The sequence below is a fragment of the Mobula birostris genome, chromosome 2 (genome assembly GCF_030028105.1).
Source record: "Mobula birostris isolate sMobBir1 chromosome 2, sMobBir1.hap1, whole genome shotgun sequence".
Classification (NCBI taxonomy): Eukaryota; Metazoa; Chordata; class Chondrichthyes; order Myliobatiformes; family Myliobatidae; genus Mobula; species Mobula birostris.
In genome coordinates this window covers 15,726,464-15,748,029 of record NC_092371.1, presented here as the reverse complement: position 1 = coordinate 15,748,029, position 21,566 = coordinate 15,726,464, and the positions used below count along the sequence as shown (strand labels likewise).

Below are 21,566 nucleotides of genomic sequence, written 5' to 3'. Positions count from 1 at the left end.
TCCTGAGCCTTCTCCCGGAGGGAAGAGGGATGAAAAGTGTGTTGGCTGGGTGGGTCGTGTCCTTGATTATCCTGGCAGCACTGCTCCGACAGCGTGCGGTGTAAAGTGAGTCCAAGGACGGAAAATTGGTTTGTGTGATGTGCTGGGCTGTGTTCACGATCTTTCACGGATGAACTGGAAGAAGCTGCCTAGGTCTGCAAAAACCTCTGGTGCCATCTTTTCTAGCTCCTCTCCTCATGGCTGACTCATTATCCCCCTCAACCCAGTTCTTCTGCCTTCCCCCTGTAGCTTTGATGCCCTGATTAACCAAGAACCCATCAACCTCCACTTTATATATAATCAGTGACTTGGCCTCCACAGTCATTCGTAGTCCAAAAAGACCTATACGTATGTTTCAACGATTATACCGAAGCTGAGACATGAAGAGCTTATAAAAACCCCTCAGCATTTGGACACTGATGGGAAATATATCAGAATCATCAGAAATTTGTATTGGGAATAAAGAGCGGGAATGTGAGTTGAAAATAAGACGAAGTGATTTAGTCCAGATTAAGAGTGGTGTCAGACAGGATTGTGTTCTCTCACCCAGCCTGTTCAACCTTTATAGTGAGAAGAATCCAAGAGAAATTAGCAGCATTCCAGGCATGATAATTGGTGAATACAATTTGAACAGCCTACGATATGCAGACGACACAGGTGGTGATAGCTGCATCTAAAGAGAAGCACCAAGAAATACTCGATAAAATTGTCAAAGGAAGAGCAAAGAGAGGGGGACCATCAACTGCAAGAAGACCGGATCTATGGTTGTCACAAAGAAGAAAGAAATACAGAAATGCGAACTGAAAATGGGCAACAAAATTACCAAACGAACATAGAGTTTCAAATTTTTAGGGGCACAATAACATCTGACGGTAGGGCTGATGTTGAAATTAGAAGGAGGATTGGGATTGTTAGATGCATGTTGAAGCATTTGAGCATGATGCTAAAGAGTAACAGTTTCTGTGGGTACAAAACTCAGAGTGTTGTGGTGCTACGTTTATTCCTGACTAACATGTGGAAGCCAATGTTGGCCAATATCAAAGCCAAATAAGGCGAGACTCAAAGCTGCAGAAAATGTGTTTTTTGAGAAGAAAAATGAAAATATCATGGAAGGACAGAGTAACAAATGAGGAATTGTGAAAAGCTGGAATAAGAAGAGAGCTGATATCACCAATCAGGAAACGGCAGCTGGAATTTCTGGGACTCGTACTGAGAAAAGGGAAACTTGAGAATCTCGCAATAACGGGAAAAATTAATGGAAGAAGAGGTTGCCGTCAATAGCACATGACATGAGTTACATTAAGGATTGGGCAGTGAGACGTTCTGAAGGACTTATTAGAACTTCTCAGATTAAAATCAGAGGGAAGAGCATGATCGCCCACATCATATGATACGACACACAATGAGATACAGTGTGGTAGCAAGCTGTTCCGGAACAATGACTCCAATTGCACCCATGTGACCAGTTAACTTACTAACTTTGTACGTATTTGTAATGTGGGAGAAAACCAGAGGAAATCCATAATGGGAGAACATATAGACTCCTTATTGTCAGTGGCAGGAATTGAACCCATGTTGCTATAATGCTGTAATAGTGTCACATTAACTGCCCCTCCCGCCCCCAAAAGTTTACTATCACTAGCATATGGCATGAAATTTATTTTCTAGCTATACATAATTAAAAACCATAAATGACTGTATATGTCCTTTTGTATGTGATTGGGAAGTGTTGATGACAGTGAATGTAGTGCACACCAGCCTCTGAAAGCCAGCGTGCAGGAGTGGCAGGGAGATGGGAAGTGATTTAAAAGACACTTGCACAGGTACACAGGTGGAAAGGTTTAGAAGGATGTAGGTCAAACGCGGGCAACTGGGACTAGCTCGGATGGGGATCTTGGTCAGCGTGGCTGAGCTGGGTCGAAGGGCCCATTTCTCTGCTTTGTGACTCTGATGGGAGTGCAGAGGAAGGGTGCCTTGCTGTAAATACATAAGCCTTAGGAAAGCAGAAATGGTGCACAGTCCCTACAAACAGACGAGTGAGCTGCAGGATTCACCAAACGGGTTGCAGGAACTCATGCCCCTGTTCAGGAGCGGTGACCTCACTACAATGTGCAAATTCGTAGAAGGCTCCATAGATGATTCCAGCCCCACGTGTACGGTATCAGTGTCTGGGGTAGGCTGTTTAGTTAGAGATGAGGAGATGGGATGGCGGTGAGTCTTTGGGATTCTCCACCAGGGAAAGCTGTGAAGGGTCAGTCCCAGCGTTCTCTGTAAGGAGTTTGTATGTGGAATGTGTGGGCTTCCTCCAGGTGCTCCTATTTCCTCTCACAGCCCAAAGATGTACCAGTTACTAGGTTAATTGGTCATTCTAAATCAGGGGCTCCCCACCAGGGTGCCACGGACTTCTTGCTTAATCGTATTGGTCCATTGTAGAAAAGGGTTAGGAATCCCCGTTTTAAATTGTCCTGTGATTAGGCTGGGGTTAGATCGGAGGTTGCTAGTGGAATGGCTTGAAAAGAAAAAAAATAAATAATCAGGTGTCATCACCCCTCTGCACCCAGGGCCGACTGACCACTAGAGGCTTCAGACATCACTCCTGGAGGAATGAGGGACGATGCGGGTGCTGACTGATTGTGTTCTGAGTTTGAGATCGGGTCTTCAGACTCAAGCATAGGTCAGACACAGAGTTCAGAGCAGGAAGGGATCGAGGGGACGTGGCAGGAGTGGTGTTAGAAGAGACCTTTGGTCGATCCCCTGGCTACAGTTGGTAGAACAGCAAAAGGGTTGCTCTCTGAAGACAGTTCTCCTTCAACATCACCGAATCTCTAACCCTGCAGTGAAAACTTCCTGTCTGCGGAGTAGCTACCCTGTTTTTTGCATTTCAGTAGTGCTTGCATATATTAAAAGTCCTGTCATCTGCTTCAGGTCCAAGCCCGTCTGTGTGGTGACAACGTGAACATCCTGTGGTTGATATAGATTTATTTTTATTTATCCCACGTACATTGAAACACACAGTGAAATGTGTTGTTTGCGTTAACAACCAACACAACCTGGGGGCAGCCTAGAGGTGTTGCCGCATATTTCGGTGCCACCATGTCCCATGTCCCAAACAGCAGCCACTGCTCAGGGTTCAACTGTTCCAGACTCTTGCTGAGGCTTTGAACCTTACGTGCAAACTCAGATGACTGTAAGTCATGGTTAACCCCGGAGTGGAAGCTGTGTGTTCAAATGCCTCTCCCTGCTGAGGTACCCTGGTCACACCTACAGGCTGTGTGTCACAATGGTGACAACAACTCCTCTGACTCAGTGTGCAGCTGCCCTGTACACACCCTGGCTCCTGACATCTGTAGCTGCATGGCCACCTTCCTCAGCAGGCTGACGGTGAACGTAGGCAGCTTTTCTCATTTTGCCTCTTGAATCAATCCATCCCTAGCCTTTCAGATTCAGAGTTATATATCACATGTACATGGAAACATAGAGTAAAATGCATCGTTCAACTGTTTGCTCCCCGTGTAGATGTGTCTGACTGGGTTGAATTCCCATCCTGATATTGAGAGGAGCACTCACTGTGGGCCGGGGCAGTGCTTGTGAAGAAGGGAAGGAGAGGAGTCATTCTGACATGACACAAGTAGACCTGTTTCTGCTAAAGGATGGCATCTGCCCGGACAACTGCAGCCTGAGTTTGAACAGGTTACAATAGATGTTTGCACAGAAAACATCAGTGTCTCCCCTGTTTGGTAAATTGCATTTAATATTGTGATGTGTATGAGTGAGGAGATGGAAGAGAGGAGATTGTCCCTGAGGGAAGTTTACAAGGATGCTGCTGGGATGTGAAGACCTGAGTTATAGGGGAAGATTGAAAAGGTTAATACTTGATTGCCTGGACTGCAGGAGTTTGAGGGGAGATTTGGTAGAGGTATACAAAATAATGAAGGGTGTAGATAGGGTAAATACAAGCAGGCTTTTTCCACAGGTTGGGTGTGACAAGAACTATAGGTTAAGGGTGAAAGGTGCAATATCTATGGGGAACCTGAGTGGGAACTCCTTCACTCTGGATCGTGCAAGGGTGGAATGAGGTGCCTGTAGAAGTGGTGGATGCAAGTTTGATTGCAACATTTTGGAAAAGTTTGGATAAGTACATGGATGGGGAGGGTTGGAGGGGCTGTGGTGCAGGTGCAGATGGGACCAGGCAGAATAACAGCTCGGGAAAAGCTGGATGGACTGGAGGACCTGTTTCTGTGCGGTAATGCTATGACTCAATGTAGTGGTGGTAGGCAGCCATCAACCCCAGGGGATCATGGGTTTGCCCCTCTGGTGGACTGTGCCCTCTCCAGGGTGCAAGCCTGGGCAGGAAGATTTGAAGAACCGGCTGTTGCCCATGCAGTGGGTTCCCTCTCTCCACGTCGCTGATGTAGTCAAAGGGAAGGGCAAGTGCCGATACAGCTTGGCACCAGTGTTGTCGCAGAGGTTGTCAGAGTGAAGTTGTAAACAACATCAAACTGCCTTAGAGACTCCTGCTCAGGACTTCTTCCTCAGGGTTTACTCCTGAAGCCTTTCCCTCGGGGGGGTATGGCTGCAAGGCAGTGGAGGTTTAAAATCAGAGTTTTTCTAGGCAGGCCCCACCTGCCCGAAGCAGCTGGTTTTGAGGCGCCTGTGGTCCGCCTTTGCCCCTTCTCGTCAGTAAAACAGTTCCGAGGACCTAGTAGCTAAGCCACACGTGAAGGCCAAGAGTGGGACTTGGTTGTTAGAGACATACGCCAATTGGAGCACTTTATAGGTAGTGGGGGCTTATTCCCACTACTATGACAACTTAGGAACCATGGCTCTATGATATTTATAAGATTATGAAAGGCAGGTTCAGCTGGGTTCCCAGGGTTGAAATCTTTAACACCAGAGGGCAAGAACTTAAGGTAAGAGGAGAAAGTTCAAAGAAAATGGGTGGGCAAGTTTTTTTTAACCACAGGGAGCAGTGGGTGCCTGGAATGTCCTGTGAGGAGTGGAGGTCAGTACGATAGTGGTGTTTAAGTGACTCTTAGATAGGCACATGAATATACAGGGAATGGAGTGATAAGGCAGTGAAAAAAGCTTAGGACATGCTGGCATTGAGTTATAAATAGGATGATAGTACTGATGAACTCATTGAGATCTCTTCTGGGGAAGGTGTGAGCTTTGCAAAAAGGATGGGTTACACCTGAGCCAAAGGGGGACCAATATCCTTGTGGGCAGGTATGCTAGAACTGTTGGGGGGGAGGGTTTAAACTAAGTTGGCAGGGGAATGGGAACCAGAGTGATGGGGTAGTTGGTATACAAGTCAATATTGTGTGTAGTGAGGCTATGAGGAAGGATAGGGCAAAATTGCAGTCACTGGGATGAGGCGAAGTGTAACATACAGGCAAAATCAAAAAGGGTGATCAATACAGGACTGAGGGTGTTATATTTCACTGCACACAGTATACGTAATAAGGTATATGACCTTGTAGAGCAGTTAGAGATTGGCTGGTATGGTCACTGAGTCATGACTGAAAGAAGATCGTAATTGGGAGCTTAACATCCAAGGATATACCTTGTATTGAAAGGACAGGCAGAGGGGGTGGGGGGTTCTGTTGGTTTAAAAAAAAATTAAATCCTCAGAAAAAGATGACACAGGATTGGAAGGTATAGAACACTTGTGCACAGAGTTAAGAAACTGCAAGGGTAAAACGTCCCTGATTGGAGTTATTTACAGGCTTCCAAACAGTAGCCAGGATGTAGGATATAAATTTCAATGGGAGATAGAAAAAGGCATGCAAGAGGGGAAATGTTGTAATAGTCATGGGGGACTTTAGTATGCAGGTACATTGAAATGTTATAATAGTATATGTTATAATGTATGAAATGTTATAATAATATAACAGACATAATAATGTTATAGTCATGGAGAATTTCAGTATGCGGGTACTGTTATAATAATATAACAGTAATTTTAACAGACATATGATAATGGGGGATTTCAGTATGCAGGTACATTGGGAAAATCAGGTTGGTGCTGGATCCCACGAGGGACTTTGTAGAATGCCCTCAAGATGGCTCTTAAGAGCATTTGTGGTTGAGCCCACTAGTGGAAAGGTAATTCTGAGTTGGATGTTGTGTATTGAACCAGATTTGATTAGGGAGCTTAAGGCATCAGGAACCATTGGAAGACAGTGATCACAATATGATAGAATTCACTTGCAATTTGAAGGGAGAAGATAAAGTCAGATGTATCAGTATTACAGTGACGTAAAGGGAATTACAGAGGCATGAGAGAAGAGCTGTCCGAAGTTGATTGGAAGGGGACACTAACAGGAATGATGATAGAACAGCAATGTCTGGAGTTTCTGGGGGCAATTCAGAAGGTGGAGGATAGATACATCCCAAATATGAAGAACTATTTGAAAGGAAGGATGAGGTAACCATGGCTGATAAGAGAAGTCAAAGCCAGCAAGAAAGCAAAAGTGCCAAATATAGTTGTAAGTTAAAAGTCTGGGAAGCTTTTAAAAATCCAGAACTAAAGCAAACCATAAGAAAAGATGAAATATGAAGGTAAGCTAGCCAATAATATCAAAGAGGATACTAAAAGTTTGTTCAGATATATAAACAGTAAAGAGACGAGTAGATATTGGACCGATGGAAAATGGCACTGGAGAGGTAATAATGGGGTGCAAAGAAATGGCGGGCAAATGTAATAAATATTTTGCATTAGTCTTCAGTATGCCAGTTTCAAGAATGACAAAGGGCAAATGTGAGTGTACTAAGGAGTAGGTGCTTGGGAAGCTGAATGATCTGAAGGTCCATTAGTCCCTGGACCAGATGGACTATACCTCAGAGTTCTGAAGGGGGCAGCTGAAGACATTGTCGAGGCATCAGTAAAGATCTTTCAAGAATCACTAGAGTCTGGCATGGTTCTGGAAGTCTGGAAAGTTGCTAATGTCACTGCACTCTTTAAGAAGCGGGGGGGGGGGCAGAAGAAAGCACATTATATGCCAGTTAGCCTGACTTCAGTAGTTGGGAGACGTTGGAGTCCATTATTAAGGATGAGGTTTCAGGGTACTTGGAAGCACATGAGAAAAGAACCCAAAGCATGCTTTCCTTCAGGGGAAATCTTGCCTGACAGATCTGTTGGAATTCTTTGAGGAAATAACAGTTGGGATAGACAGTGGATTTTGTTTACTTGGATTTTCAGAGGGCTTCGGCGATGTGCCACACATGAGGTTGCATATCAAGATAGGAGCCCGTGGTATTACAGGAGTTATACTAGCATAGATAGAACATTGGCTGATTGGCAGAAAGCAAAGAGGGTTTAAAAGTAGACCCTTTCTAGTTGGCTGCCAGTGAATAGTGGTGTTTCGCAGGGGTCGGTATTGGAGCTGCTAGTTTTCATGTATATGTAAATGATTTGGATGACGCATTTGATGGCTTTGTGGCAAAGTTTGCAGATGATAGGTGGAGAGGCAGGTAGTACTGAAGCAGCAGAGTGTCTGCAGAAGGACATAGTGTGGGAGAATGGGCAAAGAAGTGGCAGATGGAGTATAGTGCAATGAAGTGTATGAGCATACACTTTGGTAGAAGGAATAAAGGCATAGATTATTTTCTGCATGGGGAGAAAATTCAAATGTTAGAGGCACAAAGGGACCTGCGAGTCCTTGTGCAGGATTCCCTAAAGGTTGAATTGCAGGTTGAGTCAGTAATGAGGAAGGCAAATGCACTGTTAGCATTCATTTTGAGAAGGCTAAAATATAGGAGCAAGGATATAAAGCTGAGGCTTTATAGGACATGGGTTAGAGTGCACTCAGAGTATTGTGAGCTGTTTTGGGCCCCTTATCGAAGAAAGGAAGTGCTGACATTGGAGATGGTCCAGAGGAGTTTCATGAGAACGATTCCAGGAATAAAAGGGTTAATGTATGAAGAGCATTTGATGGCTGTGCGCCTGTACTTAATGGAGTTCAGAAAAATAAGGGGGAATCTCATTGAAATCTATTGAATATTGAAAGGTCCAGATAGAGTGGATATAAAGAGGTTGTTTCATATGGTCGGGTGTCTGGGACCAGAGGACATAGCCTCAGAGTAGAGGGTTGTCATGTAGAATAGAGATGAGGAGTAATTTTTTTTTTAGCTAGAAGGGTTGGTGAATCTGTTGAATTCATTGCCTGGGACAGCTGCGGAGGCCAAGTCATTGAGTATATTTAAAGCAGAGGTTGATTGGTTCTTGGTTACTCAGGGTATCAGAGGTTATGGAGAGAAGACAAGAGAATTGGGTTGAGGGGGATAATAAATCAGCCATTCACAAACATGAGAAAATCTGCAGATGCAGACACACAAAAAGCTGGAGGAGAAAAGTACAGTCGACTGTTCACTCTTCTCCATAGATGCTGCCTGGCCTGCTGAGTCCCCCCAGCATTTTGTGTGTGTTGCATAAATCAGCCATGATGGAATGCGAGAGCAGGGCCGATGGACCGTGTGGCCTAATTCAGGTCCTATGTCTTGTAAAAGTTGGGAGGTCACAGTGCAGTTGTACAGGGTCACATTTGGAGTGTGTTCAGTTTTGATTGCACTGTTATCAGTAACAGGTTATTGAACTTGAAAGAGTGCAGGTAGGATTTACAAGGATGTTGCCAGCATTTGAAGGGCTGAGTTCCAGTCCTGCCGAAGGGTCTCTGCCCGCAATGTCAACTTTACATTTTTCCATAGATGCTGCCCGTCCTGCTGAGTTCCTCCGGCATTTTGTGTGTGCTGCTTGGATTTCCAGCATCTGCAGGTTTTCTCTTGTTTGTTATAGGGAGAGGTTGAACAGGCTAGGATTTTATCCCTTAGAGTGTAGGGAACTGCCAGGTGATCTTAGAGAGGTGTTTAAAATCATGAGGGTCATAGATATGGTGAATTCACTCAGCCTTTTCCCCAGGGTCATTAATTAAAGAACTTGCAGGCAGAGGTTTAAGGTGGGCGAGGAGAGATTTGATAGGAACTTTGGGGCATTATTGCTACACAAAGAGTGGTATTTTTGTAGAATGAACTCCCAGAGGAAGTGGTGAGACAGGTACAATAACAACATTTAAAAGACAGTTGGACAGGTACATTGATCGGAAATGTTTAGAAAGTTTTGGGCCAAATGCTGGCAAGTAGAATTAGCTTGGATGAGTATCTTGGTTATCATGGCCCATTTAGGCTGAAGGACTTGTGCTGTGAATCATAGAGATAAAAGATTCTGCAGATGCTGCAAATCCTGAGCAACACGCAAACAAAGTGGTGGAGGAACTGAGCAGGTGGGGCAGCATCTATGGAGGAGAATAAACAGTTGACATTTCAGGCTGAGACCCTGAGTCCTGATGAAGGGTATCGGCCTGAAACGTTGACTGTTTGCTGTTCTGTTCTGTTCTATGAGAGCAAGCTAGGGGCTTTGACTATAAGACAGGCACTACTTGCTGGGGTTTAGAAGAATGAGGAGGAGGACCTAATTGAAACCTGTCAAATATTGAAAGGCCTAGATGGGAGTGGATGTGGAGAGGATGTTCCCTATAATGGGTGACCATAGGACCAGAGAGCACAGCCTCAGAATAAAGGAACGTCCATTTAGAAGGGAGATTAGGAGGAATTTCTTTAACCAGACACTGGTGAATCTGTGGAATATATTGCCACTGGTGGCTGTGGAGTCCAACTCACTGGGTCTATATAAAGCGGAAGTTGATAGGTTCTTGATTGGTAAGGGCATGAAAAGTTATGGGGAGAAGGCAGGAGAATAGGAAAATAAATCGGCCATGATAAAATGGTGAGCAGACTCGATGGGCCGAATGCCCTAATTCTGCTCCTATGTCATATGGTCTTATGTTTAAGAGGCATTTTGATAGGCATGTGAACAGGCAGAGACGTCGGGATACAGAGTTTTGGCAGGAAGAATGGATTGTGTGGCATTAGCTTCATTAAAACATTCTGCACTGTCCTGTTCTATAGATGGGATAATGCCCGGTTCTTTATCGCCATCCTGTGTTCTGCCCCTCTCAGGTACCAAGATGGTGTGCATTGCTGTATGAGGGTGGGAGTCTGCCGAGGAGCTCGAGCCTCACGAGGCGGTTGCTGTCCCATCGGCCAGATCCCTGGACCATGTCGGACGTCATCCTGAACCTGGACTTCACCCGTGGGCCGGGCCCGAGGCAGCGCACAGGGCAGAGCCTCAAACACCGGCGCTTCCTGCAGCGGAGGGCGTACCTGGAGAGGAAGGGATACCTGCACAGGAAGCAGGTGAAGCCAGTGAGCAGCCATAACTCTGTCACTCCCTCCGGCCTGGGACACAGGCCCCAGCCAAAGCTCATTACCCAACCTTGCCTCAAAACCCCTACACCAGGACAGAAGCCCACGCACCCTTTGGAGAGGGGCCTGCTACTCACTGAGTGTCAGAGTGGCCTCTCGCCTTTCCAGCGTAACTCAGGGGGCAACAACAAAGGTTCCTCCTCCTCTTCCTTTTCCTCCTCCTCCACCACCTCCTCGTCTGCACCCCGCCCCTCATCCATCACCAAGCCCTACAAGTGCGTGGCCCTGGATTGTGAGATGGTGGGCACGGGGCAGGGGGGGAAGAAGAGTGAGCTGGCCCGCTGCAGCGTGATCGGTTACGACGGGGACCTAGTCTACGACAAGTACATCCTCCCGCCCAACCCCATCACCGACTACCGTACGCGCTGGAGCGGCATCCGGCGACAGCACATGAAGAATGCCACACCCTTCAAACTGGCACAAAAAGAGGTGAGGCAACTGCTCCATCCCCCTCAACTCTCACCTATTCTCCTTCCTCCTCCACCTGGTTTTCCTTCCTCCCCAAAGACTTGTTACCCTGCCCTCCGCTTTGTCCCCTGACCCCCCCATCCACTGCTGTCTCTCTCCACTCCTCTCCCACTATCCCTCCCCTCTCCTTCTCCTCTACCATGCTCTCCCTCTTCTCTATCTCCCCCTCTACCCTCCCAGGATCACTGGGATCAGTTCCAAGCCGTGACGATACCAAAGGGTGGGTGGGTGGTCGTGGAACAAACTGTCCCCAGCTGTGATTTTCTACCCCCCCTTCTTGGGCAGATACTGAAGGTCTTGTATGGGAAGATTGTCATCGGCCACGCCGTCCACAACGACTTCAAGGCACTCAACTACTTCCACCCTCAGTCGCTGACCCGGGACACCTCAAAGATCCCCCTCCTGAACCGAAAGGCTGGCTTCCCTGAGAAGGAATCTGTGTCGCTGAAGAAACTCACAAAGCAGCTGCTTCATCGGGACATCCAGGTACACCAAATGTCAAGCCCCTCCAGCTCGCCCAATTTATGGCACTTTTGTCCCTGTTTCCCGGTCACATCAACCTTTATTGGCCATGTGATTCCCATCACCTATCCAGCCTCGTCACCGCCACTCTCCTGGAGCCACAACCAAATCAGAGGCAGAGGAAATTAAATTGTGGCTTGCCCCCAACTCCTCATACTGTCACACCATTTCTAAACACAGAACATACAACACAGTACAGGCCCTTCAGCCCATGGTGTTGTGCTGACCTTTTAACCTACTTCAAGATCAATCTATCCCCTCCATCCCACATAGCCGTCTAATTTTCTTTCATTCATGTGCCTAACCAAGAGTGTCTTAAACGTCCCTAATGTATTTGCCTGTACCATCACCCCTGTTAGGGATATTCCATGTACCCACCACCCTCTGCGTTTAAAAAAAATCTACCTTTGATATCTCCCCTATACTTGCCTGCAATCACCTTAAAATTATGCCCCCTTGTATTGGCCATTTCTGCACTGGGAAAAATTCTCTGTATGAATTTATAAATACATAATTTCCAAGAACGACTGACTGGTGTAAGATTAATTTCAACATTAGCATTAAGTGATTTAAAACAAAAGTTACCTTTGCATACTTATGGATTAGACTTATATTCATACTTATGAAAGGAACAAGACTGTCCACCAGGTAATAAATTTGTGGCTGCTTTTTTCCTCTCCTTTGGTAACCTTTTGCACCCCCTGCCCAATCCATTACCACTTCTATTTTACTTGTCTGGAATCAATCTATCTCTGTTCTAAAATTATTCAGATATTTTGCTTCAACCGCCACCCTTGGGAATTCCGAAGCCCATCTCTACCATTACCTTAAATAGGCAAGCACTTACTATTAAAGTGACCCTCACCTCTCACAACAACAGCACACTTTCCCCATTAACACACAGAAAATGCCAACGGAACCCAGCAGGTCAGGCAGCATCTGTATAAAGGAATAAACAGTTGACGTTTCAAGCTGAGACCCTTCATCAGGATGGGAGAGGAACGGGGAGGAAGCCAGAATAAAAATTTGGGGGTGGGGGGGGAAGAGGACAATGTGAGGAAGAATGATCTGGTCTGAAGAACCCAGCACCTGCAGAATCTCTTTTGTTTATCCTTCCTCCATTCTCCACATTGTGACCCCTCTGGGTCTTCAGGATAATCCATAAGGAGGGGAGGGAATGTCGACTCAGACCTTGAGAGGACTGTGTCGGGCATTTTCATGCCTTACAAGGCGCAGATTGGAAGTCTGTGTGGGGCGCCACTCCTCGCACAGACACTAGAGCAATGTGTGGTTAAGTGCCTTGCTCAAGGACACAAACACGCTGCCACAGCTGAGGCTCGAGCTAACAACCTTCAGATCACCAGACGAACACTTTAACCTCTTGGCCACGTGCCCAACAATCCATAAGACCATGAGATAACAGGAGCAGGATTAGGCCATTTGGCCCAGCTCTGCCATTTCATCATGGTTGATCTATTCTCCCTCTCAGCCCCAGTCTCCTGCCTTCTCCCCATATCCCTTCATGCCCTGACCAATCAAGAATTTATCAACATCTCAGTCAGTGGGTGCCGTCCCGAATCCGGGGTTGGCAGCTATGTACCTCCACCTTCTTCAATCTTGCGACAGCACTGAGTACAGCCTCTCCTCCAATTCGTTCTCGCTGGCCACCTTGGCACCACCTGCTGCCACCCCTGCCAAACTTGAGCCTGAGGCCGTGTCAGCCTCCAGCCGCGGCCGCTTCTTTGAGCTCGGCCCTTCCTTGGGCGGAGGCCTTGGACAGGTCCAGGCACACAGTGCAGCGCCTAAGTTCATCATGTCTCTTCTAACTAGGTGCATAGCATACGATTCGTAGATACGTGGTGAGGCTTTAATCTCTTCCACAGAAGATGGCCATTGGCTCATGAACTCATCCGCCCTTTGTCAGGTCTTGTTTTTTTTGAGTCCTGGGTGTCCTCACACCCTCCTCACCAGACTAAGTCCGGTGGGGGAGCCGGCCCAAGTTGCCGACCACTCGACCACAGCCCCCGGCCGAGCACCGGGTGCCTGCCCCCTGCCGAATCTATCAACATCTAACAGAAGAATATCTGCAGATGCTGGAAACTCAAAGCAACCTACACAAAATGCTGGAAGAACTCGGCAAGCCAGGCAGCATCTGTGGAAAAGAGAAAACAGTGACAAATTGGGCCGAGACCATTCATCAGGACACAGAAAGTGCCCTGGCCTAAAAAGATTGACTGTACTCTTTTCCGTAGATGCAGTCTGGCCTGCTGAGTTCCTCCAGCATCTCGCGTGTGTGATTTATCAAACTGTGTCTTTATACCTAATGACTTGGCCTCCACAGACGCCTCAGTCTAAAAGTATTGAGCTGAGGTATTGTTTTTAATTCTGCCCAGAATATCTTGGTGTGGTGGCTCTGGAATGGGTACAGAGAGACTTGAATGTTGATAGGCTGGTTAAGAAGGCAAAAGGTGTTTTGGCCTTCATTAGTCATGAGATTGAGTTCAAGAACCACGAGGTAATGTTGCAGCTCTACAAAACTCTGATCGGACTACACTTGTGCTCAGTTCTGCTGGGCTCATTATAGGAAGGAGGTGGAAGCCTTAGAGAGGGTATAGAGGCAATCTACCAGGATGCTGCCTGGTTTAGAGGTCATGTCTAGTGAAAGGCTGAGTGAACTAGGAATTTTCCCTTTGGAGCAAAGAAAGATGAGAGGTGACTTGATACAATGTATAAGATGATAAAAGACATATATAGACTGGACAGCCAGTACCTTTCCCCAAGGCGGAAATGGCTGATATGAGGGGGCGTAACTTCAAAGTGATTGGAGGATGTCAGAGGTAGGTTTTTTACACAGAGAATGGTAAGTGTGTGGAACTCTCTGCCAGGGGTGGTGGTAGAGGCAAATACATTGGGGACATTTAAGAGACTCTTAGATGGGCACATGGATGATAGGAGAATGGAGGGCTATGCGGGAGGGACGAGTTACATTGACTTAAAGTAGGTCAAAGGTGGGTGTCATGGTAGCGTAGTGGTTAACGCAACACTGTTGCAGCTCGGGGTGTTCCGGAGTTGAGTTCAACTCCGGCACTTCTGGAAGGAATCTCGGTAAGTCCTCCCCGTGGAATTTGTGGGTTTTCCCAGGTACTCCGGTTTCCTCCCACAGTCCAGAGATGTACCAGGTAGGTTAATTGGTCATTGTAAATCGTCCGGTGATTAAGTTGGGGTTAATCAGGATTGAGGGGTCACTGGCTCGAGAGGCCAGACTCAGTGTGTACCGTTAAATAAATAAAAATAAAGTTGGCACCATATTGGGCTTATATTGTGTTGTATGTTTCTGATGCTCTGCCTGGAAAACAAAAGTTGTCTAGGATTATAACTGGGCCAGTAGGCCAATTCAGAGAAATGCGAGGTGCTGCATTTTGGTAAAAGAAACAAGGGCAGGATTTGTGCAGTAAACAGTAGGGCCCTGTGGAATGTTCCAGAACAGAGATACCCAGGGTACAGGTACGAGATTCCCCGAAAGTGATGACACAGGTCCACAGGGTGATGGTAAAGGTGCCTTAATCAGTCAGAATATTGAGTGCAGGAGCTACAGGTGTACAAGACATTCTTGCATCTGAACTGGAAGATGGGAAACCCTGATGCAGGGTTTCAATGCAAAGAGGGTTCCTTCCCCGCCCCTCACCCCCACTCCGCCACCTCCTGTAGATGCTGCTCGGCTTGCTGAGTTCCTTCCAGCCAGCTGGTTATTGTTTCTGATGTACTCTTTGTCCCTGCCCATGCAGCCCAGGATCCCATGCGCTGTGTGGCTTGTTGAAATTGATAGTTAATTATTGTCCAATGTACTGAGATACAGAGAAAGATTTTTGTTTGTTTACCATCCAGACAGATCATTCCATACCTAAGTCCCTGAATGCAGAATGGAGTGTTACGTGGAATGTCGGTGTATGTAGGCAATAAGGTTCAAATACCATGACAAGGTACAACCTTTGTTGTAAATAGTGTCCGTTTAAGATTCTGATAACAGCAGAACAGAAGCTGTCTCTGAGCCTAGTGGTACATGTTTTCAAGCTTTTATATCTTCTGCCCATTGCAAGGGGGAGAAGAAGAGAGAATGACCAGGGTGAAGGAGGTCTTTGTTTATGTTTGCTGTATTCCTGAGGCAGTGAGAAGTATAGTCAGAGTCCATAGAGGGAAGGCTGGCTCCATGTTGTGCTGAGTTGTGTCCACATCCCTTGCAGATTTAGACAGATCAGTTGCCGTACCAAGCCGTGATGTATCGGGATAGGATGCTTTCCACTGTGCATCGGCAAAAATTGGTGAAGGTGAAAGGGGGCATGCGGAGATTCCTTATCCTTCTTTGGAAGTAGGCACTGCTGTGGTTTCTTAGCCACAGTATTCATTCTCGTTCCTGCACTGGATCAGAAAAAGTTGCAGAGGGTTGTAAACTCAGCCTGCACTATAATGGGCACTAACTTCCCCAGTTTCAAGGACATCTTCAAATGGCGATGCCTCTAAAAGGCGGCATCCAGCACCTAGGACATGCCCTCTTCTCATTACTACCATCAGGGAGGAGGTGCAGGACCCTGAAGACCCAGGGTCAGTGTTTTAGGAACAATTTCTTCCCCTCTGCCATTTGATTTCTGAACAGACGATGAACCAAACCATGAACACTAACTAATTTTTGCACTACTTCCTTATTTTTTAAAATTTTAAATACATAACATTATAATTTCTGTTATATTTTGTGTTGCACTGTACTGTTGCAAAACAACAAGTTTCACAATGCATATTAATGATAATGAACTTGATTATGTGCTGTCTCAGGTGGGCAAGAAGGGCCACTCTTCTGTGGAAGATGCTCGTGCCACGATGGAGCTGTACAAACTGGTTGAGGCTCAGCTGGAGTCGGAGGGGGCCACTCAGACAGAGGAGAAATAGCTGGCGTCTTGGGAGAGGGTGTGGTGAGCAGCAGCTGCCCACCTGTGGGAAAGACAGTATTCACCACACACTCCCACCCTCCCCCACCTCCCCAGACGTGGACAGAGCTAGAGGTGCAACTTTGGGACCCTTTTCCGAAGACTAAGTCTCACAAAGTTGGACAACTCAAGACGATCTGTACTACAGAGGTCAACCGGTAACCAAGTACTGAAATTGTGTGGTTCATTTAACAATAACACGGAAAAGAGAAAAAGATTTTAAAGGTTTGACCCTGTCACACTGTGTCCTTTCTCAAGGGATTTAATCCCTTCTAAGGCTTGAGAAGTTGCTCGTTTTTAAGGCAGATTGCACCATTTTTTTTGTATTTCCATATATCTGCAGAAACGAGAAGAAGAGAGAAGCTTTTAACCCTGTTGTTCCTGCTGTGTTTTTCTCTGGGACTGTCGGTTGGGAACAAGGTGGTTGCTGGGAAGTGATGGAGATTCCCCCCAGCACAGCTCACTCTCTGTTTGTCACAGGGTGTGGGAGGTGAGTGGAGTTTCGGGGTGAGGGAACGGTTTGGAAGGTGTACTAACCGGGAGACCCTCAGATCAACGGTTGTGATGAGGGTTGTGGAGAGCTTGTGGGTGAACGAGCTGTGCCGGGGTCTGGCCAAAGAGGAGAAGACCAAAGGATCTGACAGGTTTTCTGAATCTGGGTCATCAAGCTGACACAGTTCTTCTAAAAATAGGATTGTCATTCCTATTCTAGTAGGAACCATTGAGTTATCTCGGTCAGTAACCCAGCAGCTTGGCATTCTTGCATCGGATGTAGCATCTGATATCTGTTGCTCCCGAGGGACTTCTGTCACCAGGGAATCCATCTCCCACCATCCTGTCCTCCCCCCCACCATCCTGTCCCTCCCCCCACCATCCTGACCCTCCCCCCCCACCATCCTGTTCTCCCCCTGACCATCCTGTCCCTCCCCCCGACCATCCTGTCCCTCCCCCTCCCACCATCCTGTCCCTCCCCCCCACCATCCTGTCCCTCCCCCCCACCATCCTGACCCTCCCCCCCACCATCCTGAACCTCCACCCTCCCACCATCCTGAACCTCCCCCTCCCACCATCCCGTCCCTCCCCACTCCCACCATCCTGACCCTCCCCCCTCACCATCCCAACCCTCTCCCTCCCACCAAGCTGTACATACCTCCTCCCATCATCCTGTACGTAACTCTCTTAGCATCTCCTTTAATTCCAACATCCCCCTCTCACCTCTATCTAACTCTTTCTTCTCTCTTGCTACCCTCTCACATGTCCCCTTCTGTACCACCCCTCTTACTCACACTGTTCAGTATTCCACCCTCTCCTACCCCTCTCAACCCCACTCACATTTTTCACTATTCCACCCCCACTCTCTCTCCCTCACAGTATACTTCATTCTTTCCATATTTTTCTCACTCTTTCTCTCTTCTTCACTCACCTAAACAACCTCCTCACCTCTCAGTGTCAGCCTGACAGCAGAGGCACACGTGGCACACGTAGATCACGGCTGATATTCCAGGGAGGGAGAGTTGCACTGGAGGAGAGGTGGTTCTGAGGGAGGGGTGATATTGAAGGAGTGTTACACTGTGGGAGAGGTGGTACTGAGAGAGGGTCACACTGGGAGAGGTTGCACTGAGGGAGAGTCACACTGGGAGAGGTGATACTGAGGGAGAGTCACACTGTGGGAGAGTTGGTACTGAGCGAGAGTCTCTCTGTGGGAGGGGTGGTACTGATGGAGTGTCACAGTGGGGAGGGGCAGTACTGAGGGAGCGTCACACTGTGGGAGGGGTGGTACTGAGGGAGGGTCTCTGTGGAAGGGGTGGTACTGATGGAGGGTCACACTGGGGAGGGGCAGTCTGAGCGAGTGGTGCAATGTTGTGGCGCACTACAGGAGTGCCATCCTTTAATTTGGTTAAACTCTGTCTGTCCCCTCAGGCTGTTCAGAAAATGAGCCAGTGAGCTGTCCCTACTGTCTGTCTGCAATTACAAACAGTCCTCTTGTAAGATCTTGCTGTGTGGAGGTTAGCTCCATATGTCGTTTGTCTCCCAGCAGTCGCCGTTGGCCCAGGACTGTCTGGCTTTGAGACTGTGTGTGGAAGCATGCTAGTGGAATATTACCCCTCTCCTACCCACTACCTTCACCCTGACTCAATTCATTCCATTTTGTTTATGAACCAGTGACTATCAGATACAGAGACCTCTCACAGACAGTGTGGAGGTTAGTCACCGTGTCTTTCTGTTAAGCTAAGAATATGTCTCTAAAACCAGTGTTGTCTGTTCTGCCCTGTTCCCAAGCCCAGTCAGTGCGTGATCCACATTAAAACAGTTCACAGCAATCTCAGCCCTCCCTCTGAAACTGAAATCTGTCGCGGACCCAGAGTGACAGATGTGTGGAAAGCAATGGTGGGCAGCAAAAAGAATAATGAAAAAAGAAGAATTCACCCCCGCTGGCTTTCCTCCTTGCGAGAGGATCTTGGAGGTGACTTCACGTCCTGGCTCACCGGCATCTTGGCAGCATCTGGCCCATGATGAGAGAGTGCAAAGGCAGCCAGCTCACAGCAACACAGTGAAGCATTCAGCAGAGGCTTCGCTTCAGTGCCCAGAAGCCGAAGCCAAGAAACCTTTCAGTGTTGTGTGCTTTCAGACGTAAGCATCAGTACTTATATTTATCAATCCCACGATTGTGTTGCAATTTCTATGTTCGTGGGATCAGACTGTCACTGGTTTGACCTTGTGAAAGTGGTGGTGAGATTATGTGATAAAGGTGCCCCCCCACCCTCAGTGTTTTCCATTGGAGCAGGCAATGGTTTATTTTCAGCAAAGAACTCAGGCCAGCCTTCTTTTCCAGTGGACAGTGTGAAACTTTATTGTCAAATGTACATCAAAACATGAACAACCAAAACAGCCCAAGGATTTCCTGGGAGCAGCTTGCAAGTGTCGGCATGCTTCTTGTGTCAACGTGACATGGCCACAACTCATTAACTTTAACTCCTATGTCTTTGGAATGTGGGTAGAAACCAGAGTACCCAGAGGAAACCCACGCAGTTGCAGGGAGAACAGAGAGCAGCAGAAATTTAACCCAGTAATTGCTGCTGCAAAGCATTACACTAACCGTTACACTACCGTGCCACCCCACAGACAAAGAACACAGAGCATGAACAGGCCCTTCAGCCCACAATATTGGGCTTTATTTGGGGTACAGTGCAATTCTGGTTGCTCCATTACAGGAAGGAGGTAGGGGCTTGGGAGATGCAACACAACGCCAAATTAAAAAACTATCTTCGGCCAGTACACATTCCATATCCCCTCTTTTCCTGTTACTTGTGTCTCTTATCTAACAGCCTCTTAAGTGCCTCCATCACCTGCCATTTTGTGTAAAGCAAAACCTACCCTGCCAATCTCCTTTAAACTTTCCCCCTCTCTCCTAAGATGCATCTGGTCTCACACTTCACATTTCAAACCCGAGAGAAAGATTCTGACTGTCTACCCTATTTCATAATTTCATATTCTGTCTGGTCTTCCCTCAGCCTCAGATACTACAGAGAAAACAACCCAGTGTCTCGTTCCCTCTAATCTGGAGAGCATCCATTCGAACATCTGCAACGCTTCCAGAGCCTTCCGGTAATGGAGTGACCAGAACTGCAGACAATACTCCAAGTACAGTCTGATCAAAGATTAACACAGCTTGCAACGTCACAAGTGAGAGAGAGCAGGGTGATGCTGATTTTGATACAGTGGGATCCTGATGTTTTTGTGATGCAAAGTTTAAAAGTCAAGAATGAGGCATGAAACCTGTTCCTTACAGCCGTTTTATTGTGTTACTTAACAATGCCCTGACCGATAAAGGCCAGCAAGCTAAAGGCTTTTTTTTTACCACTGCCTTCATTTCCTCCTGGCTTCTGGCCCTTCCTTTCTAGTTCTGATGAAGGGACTTTGTCCAAAATGATAATTGTTCATTTCCCTCAATAGCTGCTGCCTGACCTGAGTTCCTCCAGCATTTTGTGGTTTGCTTAAGATTTCCAGAATCTCATGTTTATTTTTCACCACTGTTGAACCAGGTTCCAGATTGTTTTCATTGTGTTCTTTCCTTCTCTACCATAAGGACATCAGATATAGGAGCAGAATATGGCCATTCAGCCCATCGAGTCTGCCATTCAATCTCAACTGGTTTGTTTTCTCACCCCATTCTTCCGACCTTCTCTCTATAACCGTCCACCATAACCCTTAGCAGTCTGCTTATACATTCAGTGGTCACTTTATTAGGTATTAGAGGGTGGAGATACATCTGTATCAAAGGATTTTTAAGGTGCTGCTTCCCTCTGCTAGCTTGGACAAGGTATAGCACCTGTTTAACTCCATAATCAGGGTCTCGTGAAGCCATGGGAGCAGGTTGTCGATGGTCGTATGAGCAGCTGGTGCATATCACAAGTCCTAGTTATGCATCCACTGATGCCAGGCAGACAATCTCTGAAGAGTATTGATAATGGCTGAGGTTACCCATCTTGTAAGGACACCGCCCAGAAGAAGGCAATGGCAAACTACTTATGTAGAAAAAATTGCCAGGGTTCAACATAATGTGCATTCAGAGATGCTCTTCTCCACACCACTGTTGTAATGTGTAGTTATTTGAATTATGTTGCCTTTCTGTCAGTTTGAATCAGTCTGACTGCTCTTCTTACCAAGGTGGTTTTGCACAAAGCACTGCTGCTCACTGGATGCTTTTAGTTTCTTGCACTATTTCTCTGTTGTCAGAATTCCAGGAGATCAGCAGTTTCTGAGATACTCAAACCACTCTGTCTGACAGCAACAAGCATTTCATGGTCAAAGTAACTTAGATCACATTTCTTCCTCATTCTGATGTTTGGTTCTGAACAACAGCTGAACCTCTTCTGTATCTTGTTTTACGGCGGTTGGCATCCAGCTTAATGGTGCATTACCGCCACAACTGAACCTCTTGACCATGTCTGCATGCTTTTATACATTGAGTTGCTGCCACATGATTGGCTGATCAGATATTTGCATTAAGGAACAGGTGTACCTGATAAGGTGGCCACTGAGTGTCTGTTTCTATAATCACCTGTTTCTTTTTTAGAAACTACTAGTACATTTGCTTCTGTGATTGTAGCTTCTTTGTTTGTGGGCTGAAGTATGACTCATTTACTGGTTTTATATCAAAATCATCCTGATTTGTAGTATAAAAGGAAAACAAGCTCAGGTACCTTTGTTACTTCTTTACTTGCCTTATCTAGCTGC

At 46.8% G+C, this 21,566-nt stretch overlaps 1 protein-coding gene across 1 annotated transcript; it reads left to right on the top strand.

Annotated features, from left to right (window-relative positions):
• Positions 1–3,555: 3,555 nt before the first annotated feature.
• On the top strand, positions 3,556–16,698 carry isg20l2 (interferon stimulated exonuclease gene 20-like 2). Its single transcript, XM_072238150.1, has 4 exons — positions 3,556–3,776; positions 10,054–10,788; positions 11,113–11,313; positions 16,177–16,698. The coding sequence occupies exons 2-4, from the start codon at positions 10,153–10,155 to the stop codon at positions 16,288–16,290; spliced, it is 951 nt and encodes a 316-aa protein (XP_072094251.1). The 5' UTR covers positions 3,556–3,776; positions 10,054–10,152; the 3' UTR covers positions 16,291–16,698.
• Positions 16,699–21,566: the final 4,868 nt, after the last annotated feature.